At 41.9% G+C, this 25,366-nt stretch overlaps 2 protein-coding genes across 6 annotated transcripts in view; one reads left to right on the forward strand and one right to left on the reverse strand.

Moving 5' to 3' along the window:
• LOC138958060 (PH and SEC7 domain-containing protein 1-like) overlaps positions 1–1,766 on the reverse strand; it is a 53,631-nt gene extending 51,865 nt beyond the window's left edge. For all 5 annotated transcript variants that reach the window (XM_070329118.1, XM_070329116.1, XM_070329115.1 and 2 more), the window contains exon 1: positions 1,698–1,766. The gene's annotated coding sequence lies outside the window, so the exon portion shown is untranslated. The remainder of the gene's footprint in view (positions 1–1,697) is intronic.
• Positions 1,767–1,794: 28 nt separating this feature from the next.
• The window catches only part of LOC138958061 (sphingosine-1-phosphate lyase 1-like), a 43,806-nt gene continuing 20,234 nt past the window's right edge, over positions 1,795–25,366 (forward strand). Inside the window, exons 1-7 of the mRNA XM_070329119.1 lie at positions 1,795–1,858; positions 6,903–7,050; positions 11,712–11,887; positions 12,672–12,711; positions 13,248–13,327; positions 13,509–13,637; positions 24,898–24,986. Coding sequence (XP_070185220.1) covers positions 1,832–1,858; positions 6,903–7,050; positions 11,712–11,887; positions 12,672–12,711; positions 13,248–13,327; positions 13,509–13,637; positions 24,898–24,986 — 689 coding nt within the window. The 5' untranslated portion in view covers positions 1,795–1,831. The remainder of the gene's footprint in view (positions 1,859–6,902; positions 7,051–11,711; positions 11,888–12,671; positions 12,712–13,247; positions 13,328–13,508; positions 13,638–24,897; positions 24,987–25,366) is intronic.

Below are 25,366 nucleotides of genomic sequence, written 5' to 3' on the forward strand. Positions count from 1 at the left end.
CTTACCTTGGCGACGGGTAGCAAACCTTGGCCAATTTAGTTTGTTTTTTTTTTGGTTGCAACATGATGTTCAAATCCAAATCGAAAGCACTGACTGACTGATAAACTATCGCGAACCGGCGAACGCTAACGTTGAGAGTGTGGTTTCCCTTGTCCAAGGGAAACCACTCTGGCATCTATATTTTTTGGCAATGGCTTCCGTTCCAAACATGTATTGATGTTTCGTTTTTGGTATTCGCGAAGGAAATAAACGTCAGTCAGTCATTCATGTTCAGTGTCTGAGCTATCAATCACTTTGATTCTAAATTTGAAATTGTTTTGTGAGTACAGTGTAATCAGTTTAACTTTATTCAGTGATCGGTTGAGCAATGGTTCAAGCAGTCGACGCAAGGGAAGACTTTGACACATGTATTCAAACTTCTCAAATTCCCATGATATGTCGATCTCGGGACGAGTTTAAAGATTTCGTCATAAGCGTGAGTAAATTACAGACATTATGCATGCTTGGGAATCCAAAAAGTGCTCGTTATAAGCATAAATTCGTTACACAGAATTCGTTTTAAGCATTTTTTTTAAGCATGAAGAAAGAGGTATTCAGTTGGGAACTTAAAACTAATACGTTATAAGTCAAAATTCGTAACTAGCGTGTTCGTTTTAAGTGGGTTCGACTGTACCATAATTATCACTACCATTGTGTACCAATGTTTCCATAAAAATTCCCAAAACTTTCAAAAGTTGAAGCACATTTGAACTGAAAAAGCACATTATAATGGGCAGACGGTCATCCAAATACAACATATGATATTGAAATACTAACACACACAGAGATGTGTATTTGAGGTAGCCCCTTTACCTTTGGTTGAATGGTTTAAGTTTAACACAGCATCCATAAAAATAACTACACAGCTGAGTTTCCTGTAGTTGTAGTGACACTTTCCTGTTTACAGCTGACAGTGACAAATGTACTGACTAGGTTGTAATTCATGCTGTAAGCTCACGTTTTCTGTTTAACAACGTAGTTATACAGTGGTCCCATAAGTATCAGTATTAATGGTAAAACAACACTATTTCCTGTCCAGTGTGCTATACCACACACAGCCCTTCCACCCCCACTTGTCAAACTGTGCTGGTGTGTTAAGCAGACAGACGACCACTACCTAGAGCTTCAGTGCCACTGCAAACATTAACTGAACCTCAAACATTAACCACGACAGTAAACACAGAAAAGAGAGATGAGATCAATCGCAATAAGGCAAAGGGGAAAGGAACAACATCGCGCCCGACAGTGATCTTAATGAAGTTAATCCGATCGCCAGTTGATGACTCAAACAATGGGCATAGCGATAGGTAAACACGAACTTCGACTGACAGCGCTGAATGAACAAGGTGAAACAACTCGATATAATCGCACAGGTAAAATGGGTTTGACACATGGCAGACATGAACACACAACATACATTTGAGCTTTCATTCTGGCACACATTTTTTCTAATTATCTAATCTGCAGCTTGGTTCTGCTGCCAAAGAAAACATCGGTCTGAAAATTTTCCTGGTGACCACTCCGTAACAAAGACCCGTCCCTCAGATTATTTGGAACCTAGGTCAAAATTAAAGTCCTCTGAATCTAAACAGCTATTCTGGTAAGTAATCAACCAATGTGTGCCAGGATAAATCTTTAATTAGCGGCAAAAATCTTACCCAAGGCAGACCATTTTAGTGTCTAGCTGACATCTACTGACTTCCGCCATGCTGTCGTCTCGTAACGTCTCGCGAAGAGTCACGTGCCTTCATTCATTTTCTTCTTCATTCGAGCTTTGGTGGGGTCGTCAAACATGTCTGATTTCATAAAATCTGCGTTGGTAAGTTTACAATTTCTGACAGACTCGCATTTCGTTTATTACCGTGACTTTGTTGACATTAACTCTGTTTTTACATTTATTAATCTGTCCGTTTTATTTACCTGAGACCTAATTTTGGTATGATCTGTTCGACACCAAGGATCCTCTACCGCGGCTGTGAAACGGGAATTCGTCTGCTACTGCGCGTGTTACTTTATTGTTATGACCAAACAGCTGTGTTGGGCAACCGTTGAACACAAGTGTTCAGGAAGATTTCGACGAAAAATAGCAGAACACCATAAAGTTTAATTTCCGCAATAGTTAGGTCACATACTTGTGCTTTTTGAATCTTTTCGGCTTTGAACTTATGGAAATAAATCATGAGTGAGGGGATGAGCACCCACTTGGTGCATGTGAACTTTGGACTGAGAGACCTTTGAGTAGGAAGAGAGTGTAATATCATTGAATGCACACGCTATTCTTTCAATGATTCACTGTCAGTTCATATAACTTTGGGAACAGTGTTATCATTCCTTTAACATCCTTTTGTCATTATCACTTGATTAATGGTCTCAGTTATTGATTGGAAAGAATGCATGGCTATAGGTTTCAGCAGTTGTCCTTGGAGAGATTTGTAAATTTTTCTCGTGGTCATTGCCCTCTAAACTCTGTTTTTCTGTGTGTGTGTGTGTGTGGGGGGGGGGGGGGGGGGGGTTGGGGGGGTTTCAGCCCTATTGTTTCTCAGAGCATGTTAATTGTGAGATACTTTTATTTTTAAGGGCCAACAGTTCAATAACCTCTGACATTTTGTCATTGTCATTCTAGATGTTTTTGTAGATTGTTTTCTTTCTGTTAGTTAATGCTGTTATAAGGGCTGTTTTCAGAATTGTAGATAACATGTTCTGTTTGATTAAAGGCATATGTACTCGATGACTATACACGCTAATTGCTTTACCAACAGCTGGAGACATGCTAAATTAAGTTCCCTGCAAAATATTGTGGTCTAGGACCCCTTCAATGTTGAGATATGTTAATTTTCATTTTGATCTGGATCGTCCTATTTATAGATTTGGCAACACATGTAACGTTGATGCAAGGGAGAGAACACCGCGGCTTTGTTGACATCCTCACTTTTTCAGAGGCTAGAACAAGCTGTAATGCATGTATTATGGTCCGCGCATGGTGACGTATCGTCATTATATGGTCTTATGGTGCGTTTGACATCGATTGTGGGCAAACTACACTTTGTAAACACGGGAGTGCGTTAGTATGCCTTTAAGGGTATTCAGCTGGTATTTCCTTGTTTTCACTACCTATTTTATTCATGTTTTTATTACTTAGTTAGTGGAAGAATCTTTTTGTAATGTATGTTTGATGGTGTATGCTTTTAATTAAAGGCATATGTACGCGCTCCCGTGTTTACAAAGTGTAGTTTGCCCATAATCGATGTCAAACGCACCATAAGACCATGTAATGACGATATGTCGCCATGCGCGGACCATATACATGCATTACAGCTTGTTTTAGAGTCTCAAAAACTTTGGATGTAAACAAAGACGCGGAGTTATTTCCCTTGCGTCAACGCTACCTCTGTTGGCAAATCTATAAATAGGACGATCCAGATCAAAATGAAAATTAACATATCTCAACATTGAAGGGGTCCTAGACCACAATATTTTGCAGGGAACTTAATTTAGCATGTCTCCAGCTGTTGGTAAAGCAATTAGCGTGTATAGTCATCGAGTACATATGCCTTTAAGCGTTGTTGATTATGAATGTAGATGTAAATGCTTGTATAACTGTGTTTTAATATTAAATGTGTCAAGCGCAAAGAGCATAATTGTAAAGTTATGATGTTGCGCTATATAAATGCTCATTTATTATTATTATTATTATTAATGCTTGAGTTAATTGTCGTGACATAAGGAGACAACATTTTGGAAGGTGTTGCTGAAGCTTTTCTCTGCATACGTTCATTCTTTGTATGGGGGAGAGATTATGGGTCACCCGAGTGACAGCTATCAGGCATGGGAATCGTCCTTTTGTTTGTTCCGCCGGAAAAGCAAAAGTGTCCGCCGAAAAAATAAAGGGGGGAGGCACACAAAAAAAGCACCGGTTACTTTTGCCTTCGCGCAAAAGCCCGCGAAAACTGTCTGTACTTTGTTCACGCACTGCTACCGCCCGCCTCAGTTACTTGAACTTTGAGTGAAACAGCTCGCTGTTGATTCGCGGGCACGCGACAGCATTGAACGCAGTGTACCAGTGAAAATGTCGATCGCGCGTGTTGTAGAACATGGTCAAAGATTCGATGACACTGGATGCGCGAACAAATGGAAATGGGAGTGGGTGTCGGCTGTTGTGGAAGTGAATAGAGACAAACAGTGCGTCGGCACCCGTTTTAGAAAAATTGATGTCCGTGGTTCAGCATGGTGCATCGTCTGAAACACCTACCACAGGCGGAAGGTATCGTCCACTGGACTACTACTATCACAGAAAGACTACAAGGTCTGTCACTCACCTTCGAGTCTTCTGTGTTCTTGGAGTCGCTTCCTGGGGAAAAATATTGTTCAAGACGGTTTGCCTCTTCCTACAGTCTGTGTAAGGTCAAATAAATACAGTTGAATGATTGTTTGAACTGTATGTACCTTTAATTTTCAGCTTCCGTCCGCTGCAGGTTGTTTTTAACCATCATTTGGACGAATCTTCGTTTGCGAGCCGCTAATATCCACTTTGCGTCAAATCATGCATCCGCACCGAATATGCATACCAGCGCTCATTGGTCTAAAGCATATGTAAATATTGTGCAGCAAAGGGAAGCTACCCACGGGAGTTTTCACTTTCGGTATTAGCGAAGAACCGTTTGCCACTTCATTCAAAATGAGGAAAACGTTATTTTTTTGGTAAGTACTGAATTTATGAATGAACAAGAAACGACCGGGAAAACTAAATTGTTTCGTTTTATAAAATTAGCTGAAAGTAAACATTATTTTTTCAAAATTATATGTAGATATAGTGTGTTGATGCATGTTTTTTTTATGTTATCGCTGTTACTGTTGTTAGTGTTATTCGCAATCTGCATCATGCATGACACGACTAATGATATCTTTGTCGCTAAAACGGCCATCCATAATCCCAGCGAATGTGTGGATTGTGGTGCCACCAGATTGCACCATCTGGGTTCTTTGGAGAAAAAAATTTCCCCGGATCCCCCTATTAAGGCTAGGCGCTTTGCGCCGTCGACTTGACGCTTCGCGTCTTCAGTTTAAAATTTTCCGCCTTTTTTACAATTTTCAATTCCCATGCCTGGCTATGTTGTAGACATCCTACAGCGTGATTACAATGATCCATTTCTTTGCTGATTTTTTTATTTGAAAGTCCCGACACAGTCTGACTGGAGTGTTTGAACTTGTGCCAAATATTAAGAGCGTTATGTACCTTACAGTTGTTTACAAAACGGTTGTTGAAATCAAGCCGACTATTGTAAGTATCTTGTCTGCAATCCAAAGAAAGATGTGTGGACATACAGCCTGAGAAAACATCATAGATCTGTGACTGCTTCCTGACTCAAAGACAGAAAAAGTTCAGTCATGAAACATAAATTAATTTAAAACACAATGCAAACTGTTACAGCTCATTGACTCATCGTCATACAGTCTGTAGAGTCTTGACTCATCGTCATACAGTGTGTAGAGTCTTGACTCATCGTCATACAGTGTGTAGAGTCTTGACTCATCGTCATACAGTGTGTAGAGTCTTGACATGACTCATCGTCATACAGTGTGTAGAGTCTTGACATGTGCTCAACATACAGTGTGTAGAGTCTTGACATGACTCATCGTCATACAGTGTGTAGAGTCTTGACATGACTCATCGTCATACAGTGTGTAGAGTCTTGACATGTGCTCAACATACAGTGTGTAGAGTCTTGACATGACTCATCGTCATACAGTGTGTAGAGTCTTGACATGTGCTCAACATACAGTGTGTAGAGTCTTGACATGTGCTCAACATACAGCTTGACATGTGCTCAACATACAGTGTGTAGAGTCTTGACATGTGCTCAACATACAGTGTGTAGAGTCTTGACATGACTCATCGTCATACAGTGTGTAGAGTCTTGACATGTGCTCAACATACAGTGTGTACTTGACATGTGCTCAACATACAGTGTGTAGAGTCTTGACATGTGCTCAACATACAGTGTGTAGAGTCTTGACATGTGCTCATCATACAGTCTGTAGAGTCTTGACATGTGCTCATCATACAGTCTGTAGAGTCTTGACATGTGCTCATCATACAGTGTGTAGAGTCTTGACATGTGCTCAACATACAGTGTGTAGAGTCTTGACATGTGCTCAACATACAGTGTGTAGAGTCTTGACATGACTCATCGTCATACAGTGTGTAGAGTCTTGACATGTGCTCAACAGGTTTCTATTGATGTAGGTACCAGTGGGTTCAGCCCTACAGAGCTGTAAGGGTTTTGTCAACTCTACCTGTAATGACCTGCTGACAATTTTTATGTTGATGCAGGTTCCAGTTGGTTCAGCCCTACAGAGCTGTAACTTAGTGTAAGGGTTTTGTCAACTCGGTCTGTAATGACGTGCTAAAGGGTTTTGTCAACTCTACCTGTAATGACGTGCTGACAATTTTTATGTTGATGCAGGTTCCAGTTGGTTCAGCCCTACAGAGCTGTAACTTAGTGTAAGGGTTTTGTCAACTCGGTCTGTAATGACGTGCTAAAGGGTTTTGTCAACTCTACCTGTAATGACGTGCTGACAATTTTTATGTTGATGCAGGTTCCAGTTGGTTCAGCCCTACAGAGCTGTAACTTAGTGTAAGGGTTTTGTCAACTCGGTCTGTAATGACGTGCTAAAGGGTTTTGTCAACTCTACCTGTAATGACGTGCTGACAATTTTTATGTTGATGCAGGTTCCAGTTGGTTCAGCCCTACAGAGCTGTAACTTAGTGTAAGGGTTTTGTCAACTCGGTCTGTAATGACGTGCTAAAGGGTTTTGTCAACTCTACCTGTAATGACGTGCTGACAATTTTTATGTTGATGTAGGTACCAGTGGGTTCAGCCCTACAGAGCTGTAAGGGTTTTGTCAACTCTACCTGTGAGGACGTGGAGCCATGGAAGATAGTGCTCTACACCTGTGGTACCACCGTCGTCGTCTTGACGCTCAAGGAGTTCCTCTTTCACGACGACGAAAGTAAGACAATTGCTTTGAACAATGTTTCATTCAATAATTCTTTTTTACACTGCACGGTTAACCTTTATGAATTAACATTAACAAGCTTCAAACAAATGGTGAAACAATGGGGATTTTTTTTTTTTTAAGAAAAGGGAAGACAATGATTCTAGACACTTCCTGGTAGAACTTTTGTTAGATAATTGGATCAAATCAGAGAAATACATAAAGATAACCCTTAGCTACCTGCCCAGCATCTTGCTGTGAGTCTCTTGTGGATTTCCCGTGAGATTTAACTGAACGATCTAATGAAGCAAAGCTCGCTCTTATCTGCAGAGGCCATGCTGTCTCTGCGATCTTGCAGATGATTTAAGCAGCCGTTACTTACATGATTTGTATATGGATTACATTGCGGGCGATATTGGGAGCTTTGGTAGGCTAGGCAAAGAATTGTGCTAACAGTGCATCAGCAGCATGGATTTGTTAATTTGTGTATGAAACACACACAAATAAAAAGATACACTAATTCCCAGTAAAGAACTAGAAGAAGAAGAAAGTAATTTAGGTTTGTTCGTTCATGGGCTGAAACTCACACGGCTTTTACGTGTATGACCGTTTTTACCCCGCCATTTAGGCAGCCATACGCCGCTTTTGGAGGAAGCATGCTGGGTATTTTTGTGTTTCTATAACCCACCGAACTCTGACATGGATTACAGGATCTTTTTCGTGCGCACTTGGTCTTGTGCTTGCGTGTACACACGGGGGTGTTCGGACACCGAGGAGAGTCTGCACACAAAGTTGACTCTGCCAACTGGATACAAATCCAGCGCTCTACCGACTGAGCTACATCCCCGCTATAGTAATTTAGGTGAAAATTTAGGTGTCTGGTTTTTTTCCCAATCAATTTGACTAATTGCAGGGGTTACATCATGTATGACTGACAGAGTGTGTATGAAGTACTAGATGATTACCCGCTTCGGCAGGTACCGGCTTTGCCGGGATACCCGGCGAAGTAGAGCCGAATACCCGGCTTCGCCGGGAAGAAGTAGAGGAATACCCGGCAAAGCATTGTGGACAGTGACCTTCTAAAAATAGTAACGGGAAGATCCGGCTTCGCCGGGATTAAAGCGTTGTAGACAGTGACCTAACAATAGTAACGGGAATATGGATTGACGCCACACGAAGGAAGGGAGATAAACGCAAAACACTGGAGAAGACAAGGAAGAGTTACTGGGAATGGATCTGGGAAGATGAACAGAAAAATTGTGTTTCTAGTTAAAATGTACATTTCGTAGCAAAAAGACAGTTTTGCAATGGCAGTTTCAGGGTTTTCCCATTTGGGAACGATACCGACACGCTTTTGATAAAACTATCGTTAGCTGTTATATAGAGTTTCTGAAACTCTATATAACAGATAACGATAGTTTCGAAACTCTACATAACAGTTAACGATAGTTTCAAAACTCTGTATAACAGTTAACGATAGTTTCAAAACCCTATATAACGGTTAACGATAGTAATATCAATTTGGCGCACCATACATGTCATAGTATTGATAGCCACTGCTTTGTCATATAGTATCAGCTGGCCTGTATCTGATACCCTTGGCATTCTTGTTATCTGGTATCTGTTGGGTTCTCATGCACCCTGTTCCTAGTGCTGGTGTACTTGAGAGGTAGTCCTTGACTGACTTCTATTTTTGTCTGCTCCCTTTCCTCTCCTTGCATCTCTTCTCTGCTTCAATCAGATTATTGTCACAACTTGTACATAGTGTGAATTTGTGTAGCACTCTGGATTTGTGTTAGTCACCACAGTCCTCCTGTCTCCCTCCTCCTCACCTCCCCCTCCAACCCCCTTTCCATCAATATGGAATAAAACAGACGTCTACCTAAACATATCTCATTGTAGTATCAGCAAAAACACCTGTTCCACCATAATTTGTACACACAACGTAACAGTTAGTTTCTGTTATACACTGGCATACCAATGTTAGCAATATTGTCCATACTGAATTGTGATAACTATTTGTACACTGACTTGCTTTCTGATGAATCCTTGTGGTGATAGACGAGTATAGTACATCTCGAACAACGTACATTATCAATTATTCAGATTATTTAACATTTTATTTGCACAAGTATAAATGTAGTACACATTTATATTGTGCGCATGATGTCATGAAACAGAAATTGCTTGAAACTAATTTGCCCCTTTCATTTTTGTCTAACGAGAACACTAAAGAGCGCTTGATTCTGATTATATCACAGACGTGCACTGCATAACTTTGATGTACTTCTGTAGATAGTAGGTTTGTATATGCTGATAGTCAAGCCTCTTCTCTTAATCACTGTCATTGATACGACCGAGTTTTAGAAAATAAGTTGTACATGTATGATACGCATTTTAGATAAGAGTGAATGTGTTGCAGCTAGAACATTCTTCGTGCAACAATTTGTATTACAATAGAAACCCCCTTTTAAGACCTCCAAATATACTGTAGTCTAGGACAAGTTGGGTCCTAAAGAGGAGCAAAGGAGCGAGTTTTACAATGGGGGGTGAATTTACAGAAGTTATGAACAAAACATGTGGGTGAATACCTGGCTCTTAAAAGGGAGGTAGTCTTAAAAGGGAGGGAGTCTGAAAAGGGAGGTAAGTCTTAAAAGGGAGGTAAGTCTTATAAGGGAGGTAAGTCTTATAAGGGAGGTAAGTCTTAAAAGGGAGGTAAGTCTTAATAGGGAGGGAGTCTTAAAAGGGAGGGAGTCTGAAAAGGGAGGTAAGTCTTAAAAGGGAGGTAGTCTTAAAAGGGAGGTAGTCTGAAAAGGGAGGTAAGTCTTAAAAGGGAGGGAGCCTTAAAAGGGAGGGAGTCTTAAAAGGGAGGGAGTCTTAAAAGGGGGAGTCTTAAAAGGGAGGTAAGTCTTAAAAGGGAGGGAGTCTTAAAAGGGAGGTAGTCTTAAAAGGGAGGGAGTCTTAAAAGGGTGGGAGTCTTAAAAGGGAGGGAGTCTTAAAAGGGAGGGAGTCTTAAAAGGGAGGTAAGTCTTAAAAGGGAGGGAGTCTGAAAAGGGAGGTAGTCTGAAAAGGGAGGTAAGTCTTAAAAGGGAGGTAGTCTGAAAAGGGAGGTAGTCTGAAAAGGGAGGTAGTCTGAAAAGGGAGGTAGTCTGAAATGGGAGGTAGTCTGAAAAGGGAGGTAGTCTGAAAAGGGAGGTAGTCTGAAAAGGGAGGTAGTCTGAAAAGGGAGGGAGTCTTAAAAGGGAGGTAAGTCTTAAAAGGGAGGTAAGTCTTAAGTTGGAAGGTTGTAAAAGGGGAGTTACACTGTTGTAAAATACATTGCCAAATGCTTAACCTTGAAAACTTGAGCAGATATACTGGTACAGGTAGACTTAAATGACACCCTCGTTGAAACCCCCCGCGGGTTAGGGGGAAGAATTGACCCGATGCTCCCCAGCATGTCGTAAGAGGCGACTAACGGATTTTGTTTCTCCTTTTACCCTTGTTAAGTGTTTCTTGTATAGAATATAGTCAATTTTTGTAAAGATTTTAGTCAAGCAGTATGTAAGAAATGTTAAGTCCTTTGTACTGGAAACTTGCATTCTCCCAGTAAGGTAATATATTGTACTACATTGCAAGCCCCTGGAGCAAATTTTTGATTAGTGCTTTTGTGAACAAGAAACAATTGACAAGTGGCTCTATCCCATCTTCCCCCTTTCCCCATCGCGATATAACCCTTCGTGGTTGAAAACGACGTTAAACACCAAATAAAGAAAGAACCCTCGTTGAAGATTCCGTGAGTGAACTTCTGTTGTCATAAAACGTTGAAGCTTAAATGTCATGCACAGTTGAGTTTGGACCAACCAAATATAAATGGTGTGTTGGTTGTACATTGGAGAACCCCCTTTTACCACCTTAAGAAATGTAAGAAAATCAGGTCTTAAAATGGGGGTAAATTTACAGAGGTTATGAACAGAAACTCTGTGAAAACAGGGTCTTAAAAAGGAGGGAGTCTTAAAAAGGGGGGTTCCACTGAAGTACACATATGCAGAAAGCACAGCCCTGAATGACCCACACACTGACACAGGTTTTGGGGCAATAACAAATAAACAACAGAACAAATTAATCTTAAGGTTAAGAATCAATTGATCTTTGAAACAAAGGGAAGTAAGCACTCTAAATGTGTAGAACATGTGTGATAGAGTGAGTGAGAGTTATTGGGAACCAGTCTCCTGGCACCTGAGAATTACAAGCATTGAAATGAACAAGCGACTTTCATCCTCTGACTATTACAGATTTGTTAAGAATCAATTGGTCAAACAAGTATAAAGAAAGGCACCCCCCCCCCCCCCCTATCCACCACCCCTTTTTTGGCTCACGTAAGTGTAGCCTATGCGATCGTCAACTTTGTCTGTCTGTGCGTGGGTGTGTATGTATGTATGTCTGTGGTAGAAACTTTAACATTTGACTAAACACCGAAATACTCATTTTACCTGGTTATTTTTCAAGCACCATCTTCAAACTATTGAAGTAATGATCAACATTGTGTCGGCATGTGTGTAGTTAAAGTGTGTATCCAAAGAAGTTTTCAGAAGCATGGTCTCTTTAGTCTTGCTGGTGCCACCGTTAAGAATCTCTGAAAACCGGCTAGAGTAATCATACACACGCAGCTGATAATGTTCTTTGCTTGTTTGCAGCATTAAAGAACCGCGCAAGGCGTGAGTTTTTCCGACTGGCAAAGAAGATTCCATATGTCCAGCGAAAAATTGAAGAGGAGATGTCAAAGGCAAGGCAGGGAATCAGGGAGGGTATGGAAAAATCGACGGCTGGGGCATTCTTTGTCCAGAAATTGCCAGCTCAAGGCTTGTCGGAGGTGATTCCTGACTCATTTTGCTTTCTTGGCACATTGTATTCTGCATGCCAGACCTTAACAAACTGACTTTGTGAAGCCAGTGTCACATTTTGTATTGCTAGATCTTTGAACTTCACAGACTTTGGGCTAGACTGTCTCATTTTGTGATGCCTGATGATGACCTTTGAACTCTACAGACTTGCATGGATTTGATGACCTCTGGATTAAAGTCTGGTTGATTATGTGTAAAGTTTTTAGTTTTGTTGTTGTTGTTGTTTTTAAAACAGTTTAAATGATTTGTCAGCTTTGGTCTTGTAAGCTTTAGTCCTGTATTTGTTTTTTGAAATAGCTTTGAAACTCCCTGGTCTGTATATGGCATGTAAACAGTGGAAATCTCCATTTAAAACGCAGACAAATCGGAAAAAATCAGGTCTTAAAATGGAGGAAGTCAAAGGAAGGTGAATTTACAGATGTCATGAACAGAACATTTGGAATAATAAAGAGGAAGTCTTAAATTGGGTGGTCTTAAAACAAGGTTTCTACTGTGACTTTATTATTGTTACATGATTTGTCATCAACATTATCATTGCATGTGCAGCCGGAGCATTCTACTGTGACTTTATTATTGTTACATGATTTGTCATCAACATTATCATTGCATGTGCAGCCGGAGCATTCTACTGTGACTTTATTAATGTTACATGATTTGTCATCAACATTATCATTGCATGTGCAGCCGGAGCTTTCTACTGTGACTTTATTATTGTTACATGATTTGTCATCAACATTATCATTGCATGTGCAGCCGGAGCTGATGCAAGAACTGACGAAGTACAAGAAAATGGGTAAGCATTCTCCTTTCTGTGTGTGTGTGAGTGAGTGTGGGTGTACAAGAAACTGGGTGAGTTCATCCATGACACATAGTTGTGCATTCAATGTTGACATTGGCGGTGTACATAAAAGTCAGTAGCATTATTTGTGGTGTGTGTGTGTGTGTGCCTTTTGAGTCTGTCTATCAGTCTGTTTGTTTGTCTAAGTGTCTGTGTGAATGTGTGTCTGTCTGTGTGTATGTGTACATGCACACACCATATATATGTGTGGTTTTACTTTGTGAAAACTATTGCATGGTGTGTGTCTGTGTGTACATCTGTAGTGCTGTGATGGGCGAACACAAGAGATGTTAGGTTGCGATGTTCATTCAGACGGTATTGTTTCTTCTGACCTCTCGTTCGCTCCCCTCCTTGCCATTCTTGCACATTCACACGGACACTTGCTCACAGTCATAGCTCTCAGTCACTCCCGTAAACGACCATTCATACCACACTGTCACATCCTCACTCAGTATTATGATGTGGTGTGAAAAGTATTGTCATGGTTACAGCGAGCGACGAGTGGCAGGACGGCAAGGTGTCGGGGACGGTGTACAGCGGGGATGAGAAACTCACTCAGATCATGGCCAAGGTGAGTGCCTTCACTTTCCTGTGTGTGTGTGCGTGCGTGCCAGTGTGCCTGCATGCATGTGTGTGTGCGTGTGTATGAGCTCAAAATCGAAAACCATGTTACTCAAGGATGGCAGTATCAGGTCGATGTAGTCCCATCTTACAGCCATATTTTTTAAGACCTGTACTGTTGTATTGTGCAGACGTACGGAATGTTCGCTTGGACCAACCCCCTCCACCCAGACGTGTTTCCAGACATCCGCAAGATGGAGGCAGAGGTTGTGCGAATGTGCTGCTCCATGTTTAACGGTGATAAGAATTCCTGTGGGTCGGTAAGTAGCGTCAGACTTTCAGATGTGTTATTTCATTAGGACAGAGCATGGCTGCCAAGATGCTGGGCTAGAGATCTGCTATTCATTCTCAGAAAGGCATTCTTCTTTTTCATCTTCGTCTTCGTCTTCGTCTTCGTCTTCGTTTCCGTTGCAGAAGGAAATTCAAGTTTGCTTGGGTGTTTTTTCCCACTGGCGCAGAAGGAGAAGAAGAAGTGTGTGAGATGAAAGAGTAGCAGAGGCCTTGTAGGAAAGATAACATTTCCATAGTCAGTGCGCTTTCTGATTTGTCATTTGTGATACAATGGTACCCCCCTTCAAGACCCTCCCATTTAAGACTTTCCCCCTTTCAAGACACTCCGATTTAAGTCTTTCCCCCTTTCAAGACACTCCGATTTAAGACTTTCCCCCTTTCAAGACACTCCGATTTAAGACTTTCCCCCTTTCAAGACACTCCGATTTAAGTCTTTCCCCCTTTCAAGACACTCCGATTTAAGACTTTCCCCCTTTCAAGACACTCCGATTTAAGTCTTTCCCCCTTTCAAGACACTCCGATTTAAGACTTTCCCCCTTTCAAGACACTCCGATTTAAGACTTTCCCCCTTTCAAGACACTCCGATTTGTCTTTCCCCCTTTCAAGACACTCCGATTTAAGACTTTCCCCCTTTCAAGACACTCCGATTTAAGTCTTTCCCCCTTTCAAGACACTCCGATTTAAGACTTCCCCCTTTCAAGACACTCCGATTTAAGACTTTCCCCTTTCAAGACACTCCGATTTAAGTCTTTCCCCCTTTCATGACACTCCGATTTAAGACTTTCCCCCTTCAAGACACTCCGATTTAAGACTTTCCCCCTTTCAAGACACTCCGATTTAAGACTTTCCCCCTTCAAGACACTCCGATTTAAGACTTTCCCCCTTCAAGACACTCCGATTTAAGTCTTTCCCCCTTCAAGACACTCCGATTTAAGACTTTCCCCCTTTCAAGACACTCCGATTTAAGACTTTCCCCCTTTCAAGACACTCCGATTTAAGACTTTCCCCCTTTCAAGACACTCCGATTTAAGACTTTCCCCCTTCAAGACACTCCGATTTAAGTCTTTCCCCTTTCAAGACACTCCGATTTAAGACTTTCCCCCTTTCAAGACACTCCGATTTAAGACTTTCCCCCTTTCAAGACACTCCGATTTAAGTCTTTCCCCCTTTCAAGACACTCCGATTTAAGACTTTCCCCCTTTCAAGACACTCCGATTTAAGTCTTTCCCCCTTTCAAGACACTCCGATTTAAGACTTTCCCCCTTTCAAGACACTCCGATTTAAGTCTTTTCCCCTTTCAAGACACTCCGATTTAAGACTTTCCCCTTTCAAGACACTCCGATTTAAGACTTTCCCCCTTTCAAGACACTCCGATTTAAGACTTTCCCCCTTTCAAGACACTCCGATTTAAGTCTTTCCCCCTTTCAAGACACTCCGATTTAAGACTTTCCCCCTTTCAAGACACTCCGATTTAAGTCTTTCCCCCTTTCAAGACACTCCGATTTAAGACTTTCCCCCTTTCAAGACACTCCGATTTAAGACTTTCCCCCTTTCAAGACACTCCGATTTGTCTTTCCCCCTTTCAAGACACTCCGATTTAAGACTTTCCCCCTTTCAAGACACTCCGATTTAAGTCTTTCCCCCTTTTAAGACACTCCGATTTAAGACTTCCCCCTTTCAAGACACTCCGATTTAAGACTTTCCCCTTTCAAGACACTCCGATTTAAGTCTTTCCCCCTTTCATGACACTCCGATTTAAGACTTTCCCCCTTCAAGACACTCCGATTTAAGACTTTCCCCCTTTCAAGACACTCCGATTTAAGACTTTCCCCCTTCAAGACACTCCGATTTAAGACTTTCCCCCTTCAAGACACTCCGATTTAAGTCTTTCCCCCTTCAAGACACTCCGATTTAAGACTTTCCCCCTTTCAAGACACTCCGATTTAAGACTTTCCCCCTTTCAAGACACTCCGATTTAAGACTTTCCCCCTTTCAAGACACTCCGATTTAAGACTTTCCCCCTTCAAGACACTCCGATTTAAGTCTTTCCCCTTTCAAGACACTCCGATTTAAGACTTTCCCCCTTTCAAGACACTCCGATTTAAGACTTTCCCCCTTTCAAGACACTCCGATTTAAGTCTTTCCCCCTTTCAAGACACTCCGATTTAAGACTTTCCCCCTTTCAAGACACTCCGATTTAAGTCTTTCCCCCTTTCAAGACACTCCGATTTAAGACTTTCCCCCTTTCAAGACACTCCGATTTAAGTCTTTTCCCCTTTCAAGACACTCCGATTTAAGACTTTCCCCTTTCAAGACACTCCGATTTAAGACTTTCCCCCTTCAAGACCCTCCGATTTAAGTCTTTCCCCCTTTCAAGACACTCCGATTTAAGACTTTCCCCTTTCAAGACACTCCTTAAGTCTTTTCCCCTTTCAAGACACTCCGATTTAAGTCTTTCCCCCTTTCAAGACACTCCGATTTAAGTCTTTCCCCTTTCAAGACACTCCGATTTAAGACTTTCCCCCTTTCAAGACACTCCGATTTAAGACTTTCCCCCTTTCAAGACACTCCGATTTAAGACTTTCCCCCTTTCAAGACACTCCGATTTAAGTCTTCGCCTTTTTGAGACCTTTCTTGTTCAGATGTTGTGTTCATAACCTCAGTCGATATACCTCCATTTTAAGATTCCCTCTTTTTAGAGTCCAGGGCCTGAATGCATAGCCCCTCCATACTTTTAGGATTTCATAGCGCTGTGGAGCGCATAGCTATGAAACGCACTATAGAACTCAGCGGTCCGCAAGAATGAGGTCAAATAGTGCCTGCCATAGCTAAGAGCGGCATTTTGATTGGCTCATTCTATCGCCCACCCAATGCAAATATTCATTATTGGGATTTAATTGATGAAAGCTTAAGGGCAGGTGGGCCAGTGCAAAATTGACCAAATCGTTCAAAACACTGTTTTGGGTATTTTAGCAGATTATGTTTCCATAACATACCTATCATCCATGTGTGTCGGTGTTTTTGTCAAAAGTGTCCTATTTATCTGTCAATAAAGACAAAATGTGAACATGTGTGGCATTGATTGTCTTCTGTAGTCGATATTCCCCCGCCAAAAAATGTCTCATTTCAAAGGCTAGTTACAGCTTTGTCCTCAGCAAAACAGTGCATTCACGACATACGAAACTGCGCAGCAGCTCTTGACCTATAACATGACATCAGTGTTTTGATGAATGTTCCATTCACTCAGCCACTTGTCTGTTGCAAAGGCAGCAATCGTAATCGAACGGAAATGTCCTTATTTGGAAGGTACTCGACATCCATTGGTTCGTTTCATAAACCGAAATCGGGAACCAGTTTACTTTGTGAGTGCGCATGCTCAGCTTACGAATTTTGCATACGGAAACTACCGAAGAGACTCTCGGCCATGACGGGAACACCCGAAGTTCACTCGGTTTTACAACATCCTGGTTACACATCAAACGATCGGTGACAACCGAAAGCGAATTTTTCCTTGAGAAACAACCTTTGATACGATAACAATGGCTCGAAATAAGAAAGAGGACAATGTCTTTATTAGTTCGGTTAGCAACAACAAGTAGTTCCGCTGGTACTAGGCCAAAGTTTGGATTCTGTCGGTGTTTCCGATACAGAGGAAAGCTTTGATCTCCACGCAGATCCACAGGTCGCCATTTCCGAACACGCCATGCAGCACACTTTTTACGTCTCGGCACTGGCTTGCTTTGCGCTGAATTTGAGTCAGTTTCTGTGCAGTATCTCCTCGACAAGCAAGTTGAGCATTTGCTACGCAAAAAAACAAAAACAGGAGAAAGTATCCAACATCAGTCAGATTATCGGTAATGTTTGCTGGGCCTGCCATTTCCCGAACGAAACTGGATCAGCAACTGTTTGTATCAATCTGCACTTTCGTAAATTCCGTCACTGTCTTGACGAACTGTGTCATTTTCTTCACCGCGATACACAGTTCATTGCGAAGAGCTTCCTCAGTAAATCGTTCAGATTCCACGTACGATTTGTTGTCAAAAAACAACTCAAACGAAAGTTTCAAACTCATCATCCTCCATCTTGCTTGTCGAAGCACCAAAGTACTGTATCGATGTAAAAACAAAAGCAGAAAACTTCGAGGAAACTAACAAATCGACGAGATAACGGAAGGAAATAAGTCTCGTTCTGGCTCAAGTAAGTTACCGTTAAAAATACCGTTATTCTCGCATGCAAATACAAACGAGAATCGGGTCATTGATACACGTTTAGCGCTGGGGCAGTATCCCCATGCTGGTTGACAGAGGGAAAGAAGGGATGGACGCATAAATTCTCTGCTGGCGTGCTAAAGGCTAAGTAGTTTGCAATTCAAATAAACTAAGCTGTTCATTCATAACACAGTTTTGTCCTTGTGTGTCTGTTTCAATAGTGTTTCTGTGGTGTTCAATCTTCAATGTCGTTTTTCTCAGTTCAGCCATTTTGCCTACGGTTACGTCTTGGGTTACGCGATTTCTCTGGCTGTAATTTAGCTAGAGCAATATTTTCTTTTGTAGTTTGTGCAGAATATAACATTCTGGGGGATTACGAAGGGATTTTGCTGAAATTTTATTATAGTCATATCCAGATTATTTCAAAAAATAATTTCGCAAGCGTTACCCTAAAGTTTGACAGTTGTAACAAAGAAGTGTTCCTAACTCCAAATATAAATATAATAAACAAGATCTGCTTCGTAATCCCCTAGAGCATACCCAGAAGGATAAAATAAAACAATAATTAGAAGTGTGACAATCACATCTAATGAAAATCCGTGTATCTCCTGTACTCCACTTTTGTCTGTATTTTGACTGTTTTTGTCGCGTAAAACAAAAACCAGCAACCGAAAATACAAAAAGTGACTATTCTTTGTCATCATTTGTTCATTTCTTTCATAAAATAACATTCAGACACAATAAAACATTCAAAATTAAAAAAAAGGTAGTGCACTGGCCCACCTCCCCTTAAGGCGAGTGAATAACCAGTTTTTGAGATTTGTGATTTTAGGCGATTTCAACGTCGACATCCTGAACTCTCCATCGCGGAACTTTTTGAATATTTTACATGCGCACCAGCTCTGTCAACTTGTGAATACGCCGACACGTGTAACAGCCACCACAAGTACATGTATCGACCTCGTAATTACCCAGACTCCTCAGTTGGTTAAATCTGTGAATGTTTTGCCACCTATTTGTAGCGACCACAGTGTACCACAAGCTGTTTTAGATAGAAGTGTGAACAAAAATATTTCCTATAAAAGAACAATTTTTAATTATAATAAACTTAATGCTGATGGTTTTTGTGCAGCACTTTCTCAGGTTAACTGGCAAGAAATCTTGATGAAGGAGGTGTTTGATGAAAGTGTTAATATTTTTTCTGCAATGTTTATGGATATAGCAAAACAGTTTATGCCAGTAAAAGAAGTCACGATACGCCCAAAAGACGCACCCTGGATAACACCTGAAATCCTAACGTTAATTGACCAACGTGACCAGATTCACTTGAAAGCCAAAACAAGCAAGCAGCCGGAAGACTGGTTGAACTATCGCCAGGCACGAAACCTTATTACAACAAGGAAAAGAGAACGTATTATTGAATTCTATTCCGAACTAGATGTTAAAGTTTCTGATCCAACGCAGTTTGGCAGCAAAGACTGGTGGAAATTGGTGAAGTCATTTATGAAGAAGAAAGGTTCATGTAAAGATGAAATTCCACCTATCTGTGACAACGGCAAAGTTTACGAATTAAGCCAAGACAAAGCCAACGCCTTTAATAATTTCTTTATAAAAAATTCCACTGTCGAAGACCCAGACGATGAAGTCCCTCAAGTCCCGTTTTTAGATCGCGAATTTTGTGATATTGTTTTGTCAGTTAATGAGGTAAAAGATGTAATTAGAAACCTTGATAAAAGAAAAGCCATTGGTCCCGATTTGATTCACAACAGACTTCTCATAGCAGCATCAGATGTTATTTCGGAGCCACTGACGTATCTTCAACAGGAGTCTGAGGGAAGGAGTTTATCCTAACATGTGGAAAACAGCTAATGTTACGCCTATTTACAAGACAGGTCCTGCAGACGCTTGTAATAATTATCGTCCGATCTCCTTGTTGAGCTGTGTTGGCAAAGTCTTGGAGCGATGTATTCACAGTCAATTATATACATTTTTACAATCCAACAACATTCTCACACCTACACAGTCCGGTTTTATACCCGGCGACTCGACGATCTGTCAACTTGTCTCCATATATAATGACTTGTGTTCAAACTACGACAACGGCTTAACAACACAGGCGGTATTTTTTGATGTGTCAAAAGCTTTTGATAAAGTTTGGCACAAAGGATTATTGGTAAAACTAGATTCGATTGGTGTTCGAGGCCGACTATTGTCATGGTTTCGTAGCTATTTAACAAACCGTGTTCAGTCAGTTGTTGTTAAAGGTGCCAAGTCAGAGCTAAAAGGTTTACAAGCAGGCGTTCCTCAGGGTTCAGTGCTAGGCCCCTTGTTATTTTTGATTTATATAAATGATATTGTAAATGATATTGAGTCTGTTATCAAATTGTTTGCTGATGATACTAGTTTGTCACTTGCATTACATGACCCGATACGACGTGCCGAAATTCTTAATTCAGACCTTGATAAAATTAGTAGATGGGCAGCACGCTGGAAAGTTACATTTAATGAAACCAAAACTAAACTGCTGAATATAAAACGTGATTTAAACCAAAATGACCCCCTATTTTTTAATGGAAATCTCCTGGAAGACATACCAGAACACAAGCATCTTGGCATTTTTTTGCAAAACGATTGTAAATGGGACGCTCAAATTAGAAATATTGTGAAAAAGACCACTTTGTTGATTAACTGCTTAAGATATTACAAGTATAAGTTATGTAGAAATAGTTTGGAAATAATGTATAAATCTTTTATTCTGCCACACTTCGATTACGCTGATGTGTTATGGGACAATTGTACCGAAGCCTTATCAAACACACTTGAAAAATTACACCTTGAAGCATTACGTGTTATAATTGGCGGTGTGCGGGGAACAAGCCATGATAAGATTTACAAAGAAAGTGGTTTTTGTAGTCTAAAGGAACGCCGAAAACGACATAAATTAATCTTATTTCACAAAATGGTTCATGGTAAATGTCCACAATATCTAATTAACCTCTTGCCACCACTAGTCTCTTCACTAAATCCCTACCACAGAAGACGACCATTCGAAAGATTCGTACCAGCACATAGTACAGAAATATTCAGAACATCCTTCATTCCATTCTCCACAGTTTTATGGAATAATTTGCCTGATGTGATTAAAACAACAAATTCAATAAGCGAGTTTAAGCATTATTTACAAAGTCCTGATCATAGTGTACCAGCTTATTATTATTTTGGAAAACGACAGACAGAAGTTCAACACTGCAGAATGCGTTTAAATATTAGTAACCTTAATTCAGACTTGTGTAAACGCCACCTAAAGATAACGCACAGTGTGCTTGCGGTGATCCAAATGAAACATCCGAACATTATTTATTAAACTGCACTTTGTATGCAGATGCTCGTCTGACAACAATCAATTCGTTGCCTGTTCATTTCAGACGCGTGGAAATATTATTAAAAGGTAGCGAGCATTATTCTGTTCGTAATAACATATTGATATTTGAGTCTGTCCAATCGTTTATTGTTAAATCTGGTCGATTGATTTGATGGATGTGTTCACGCATTGATAGTGTATATGTGTGTGGGCAGGCGTATGTGTACCTCCACACTGCCTCTCCCTGTGTTATCGTATTTGATTACATAAGCAGCGTATAAGTAATGATTATTATCGTTTGTCTCGTATTTTACATGTTAACGAATTACTGCCTTCCATAAAAAATTGTTACATTTACCTGAATTTACATGTTGCATGTCTTAGACTTGATGCTCTCTTCCTATGCGCTTTCGTCCTAGTCTCTCTTTGTGGTTGTTAGTACTTTCTTCCTCCTCCCCCTCCCTTTTCTTTTTATCTTCTGTAGATTCCTTTGTTCCTAGTTAGCTCCCCATCCCCATTCTTTCAATTTGTTCTTCTGGTTTATTGTTGTTATGTCCACCATTACGAAAATGTGTGTAATTTAGTACTGTTCTGGTCACGTGATATAAGCATTTGCTTGAGTGCGTGTCCTAGTTGTGTGTTTTGAACTGTTCATGCGAAGAAATCCTGAATAAAACTTTGTTTAAACCAAGAGCGGCTCTATTTTTAACACGTAGATAGTGGAAGGGATTCCCCGTCATCCTGTGTCTCTGCGCATGCGTCAAGCTTTGTGATGCTTCGCGGCGGGTCAGTTTTACACCATTTGCCGCAGACAGTTTGGAAAGCCCGTCTCCTGATAAAACTTGGCTTTCGTGGTTTGGAAACTATATCCATTCCGGTACCCTCGCCATAAAGGTATAAGTCACTCTCTTGCTGGTTCTGCATGCTGTGTTTGATGTTATAAATTCCCGTATTATTATTATTATTATCATTATTACTTATGTACTGCGATCAGTTCGCCACACACATCTTGAAAAGATCCGCACGCGTAAAAACTGACCCAAAGTCAAGATAACCCGCAGAACCGGCGGCAATGCACCCTTTCGATTCGGCAGTTCGAGTTGCTCTTACAGTTCATCCGTGATTGCAAGAATGTCCTGCCGACGAAAGCGGAATTTTCTGTACAGTTCCACGTCGTCGTAACGATTCAGTGGATGTAGGCGGTCAAGAAAGATCCGGTTGCTTCTCAAATTTCTTCTCATCCTGAAACGGCATGAAAGCAGCCGCCATTTTAAACGCTCCAATAGCCGGTTCCATAACTCTTATTGGAAGGAGGGGCCTGCAATAACTTTCTGGATGGCATAAGGTTCTATGCGCGGTCCATGCATTAGAAATAAGAGACTTTATGGAGTCCACAGACTTTATTGCAGTGACGTCATCAATTTAGGCTCCTATGGAGGGGCTATGCATTGGCTTCCTGATTTCTCAGATTTGTGGAGGTCTAAATATGGAGGTTCTACTGTTGTAGCAAGCACAGTGTTTTGCTGTGAGTGTTTTGCTGTGAGTGTTTTGCTGTGAGTGTTAAAACAGGAGTAAATCAGGTAGTGAAGAAAGATTGATTTTCTCAGATTTGTCTCAGTCTTAAGGGGGGGTTCCACTGTTGTGAGGAGGCTTGACATTGTGTGGTGAGGAGGCTTGACATTGTGTGGTGAGGAGGCTTGACATTGTGTGGTGAGGAGGCTTGACATTGTGTGGTGAGGTCAGGCTTGACATTCTGTGGTGAGGAGGCTTGACATTGTGTGGTGAGGAGGCTTGACATTCTGTGGTGAGGAGGCTTGACATTGTGTGGTGAGGAGGCTTGACATTGTGTGGTGAGGAGGCTTGACATTGTGTGGTGAGGAGGCTTGACATTGTGTGGTGAGGTCAGGCTTGACATTGTGTGGTGAGGAGGCTTGACATTGTGTGGTGAGGAGGCTTGACATTGTGTGGTGAGGAGGCTTGACATTCTGTGGTGAGGAGGCTTGACATTGTGTGGTGAGGAGGCTTGACATTCTGTGGTGAGGAGGCTTGACATTGTGTGGTGAGGAGGCTTGACATTGTGTGGTGAGGAGGCTTGACATTGTGTGGTGAGGAGGCTTGACATTGTGTGGTGAGGAGGCTTGACATTGTGTGGTGAGGAGGCTTGACATTGTGTGGTGAGGAGGCTTGACATTGTGTGGTGAGGAGGCTTGACATTGTGTGGTGAGGAGGCTTGACATTGTGTGGTGAGGAGGCTTGACATTGTGTGGTGAGGAGGCTTGACATTCTGTGGTGAGGAGGCTTGACATTGTGTGGTGAGGAGGCTTGACATTCTGTGGTGAGGAGGCTTGACATTGTGTGGTGAGGAGGCTTGACATTCTGTGGTGAGGAGGCTTGACATTGTGTGGTGAGGAGGCTTGACATTCTGTGGTGAGGAGGCTTGACATTCTGTGGTGAGGAGGCTTGACATTCTGTGGTGAGGTCAGGCTTGACATTCTGTGGTGAGGAGGCTTGACATTCTGTGGTGAGGTCAGGCTTGACATTCTGTGGTGAGGAGGCTTGACATTCTGTGGTGAGGTCAGGCTTGACATTGTGTGGTGAGGAGGATTGACATTCTGTGGTGAGGTCAGGCTTGACATTCTGTGGTGAGGAGGCTTGACATTCTGTGGTGAGGTCAGGCTTGACATTCTGTGGTGAGGAGGCTTGACATTCTGTGGTGAGGTCAGGCTTGACATTGTGTGGTGAGGAGGCTTGACATTGTGTGGTGAGGAGGCTTGACATTGTGTGGTGAGGAGGCTTGACATTGTGTGGTGAGGAGGCTTGACATTGTGTGGTGAGGAGGCTTGACATTGTGTGGTGAGGAGGCTTGACATTGTGTGGTGAGGAGGCTTGACATTCTGTGGTGAGGAGGCTTGACATTGTGTGGTGAGGAGGCTTGACATTGTGTGGTGAGGAGGCTTGACATTGTGTGGTGAGGAGGCTTGACATTCTGTGGTGAGGAGGCTTGACATTGTGTGGTGAGGAGGCTTGACATTCTGTGGTGAGGAGGCTTGACATTCTGTGGTGAGGAGGCTTGACATTGTGTGGTGAGGAGGCTTGACATTGTGTGGTGAGGAGGCTTGACATTCTGTGGTGAGGAGGCTTGACATTCTGTGGTGAGGAGGCTTGACATTGTGTGGTGAGGAGGCTTGACATTGTGTGGTGAGGAGGCTTGACATTCTGTGGTGAGGAGGCTTGACATTCTGTGGTGAGGAGGCTTGACATTCTGTGGTGAGGAGGCTTGACATTGTGTGGTGAGGAGGCTTGACATTCTGTGGTGAGGAGGCTTGACATTCTGTGGTGAGGTCAGGCTTGACATTCTGTGGTGAGGAGGCTTGACATTCTGTGGTGAGGTCAGGCTTGACATTCTGTGGTGAGGAGGCTTGACATTCTGTGGTGAGGTCAGGCTTGACATTCTGTGGTGAGGAGGCTTGACATTGTGTGGTGAGGAGGCTTGACATTCTGTGGTGAGGTCAGGCTTGACATTCTGTTGTGAGGAGGCTTGACATTGTGTGGTGAGGAGGCTTGACATTGTGTGGTGAGGAGGCTTGACATTGTGTGGTGAGGAGGCTTGACATTGTGTGGTGAGGAGGCTTGACATTGTGTGGTTGTGTGTGATGACAGGTGACGTCGGGTGGCACAGAGAGCATTATGCTGGCCTGTCTGGCCTATCGCAACATCGCCAGGGACCGTGGCATCAAAATACCTGAAATGTGAGTGACCACACTTTCTACTTTCTAATTCCACTGAGAAATGTGAGTCACCACACTTTCTACTTTCTAATTCCACTGTACTGAGAAATGATAGTGCACCAAGGTGTCAGAAAACCACGATTCGGCATTGCCGCAATAAATAGTAAACTCTGATGCTTATATTTTCCAAGGAAATGGGGTCACATGGAGCGGACACCGCATAGCATACACATCGTAGTCAGTTCTTTGCTACGATCGTGGTTTTAACTGGTCGACCACGTGTTTCCGGTTGGTACGCGAAAAGCTTGTCTCAACTCTTCCACAATTCTTGAAATTCCTGACAGAAAACGTCTATAATGAGTAGTGATACTAAGAATAAAGCTTCTTCATTTGATGTGGTT

Source organism: Littorina saxatilis, linkage group LG2 (assembly GCF_037325665.1).
Source record: "Littorina saxatilis isolate snail1 linkage group LG2, US_GU_Lsax_2.0, whole genome shotgun sequence".
In the NCBI taxonomy this organism is placed as follows: Eukaryota; Metazoa; Mollusca; class Gastropoda; order Littorinimorpha; family Littorinidae; genus Littorina; species Littorina saxatilis.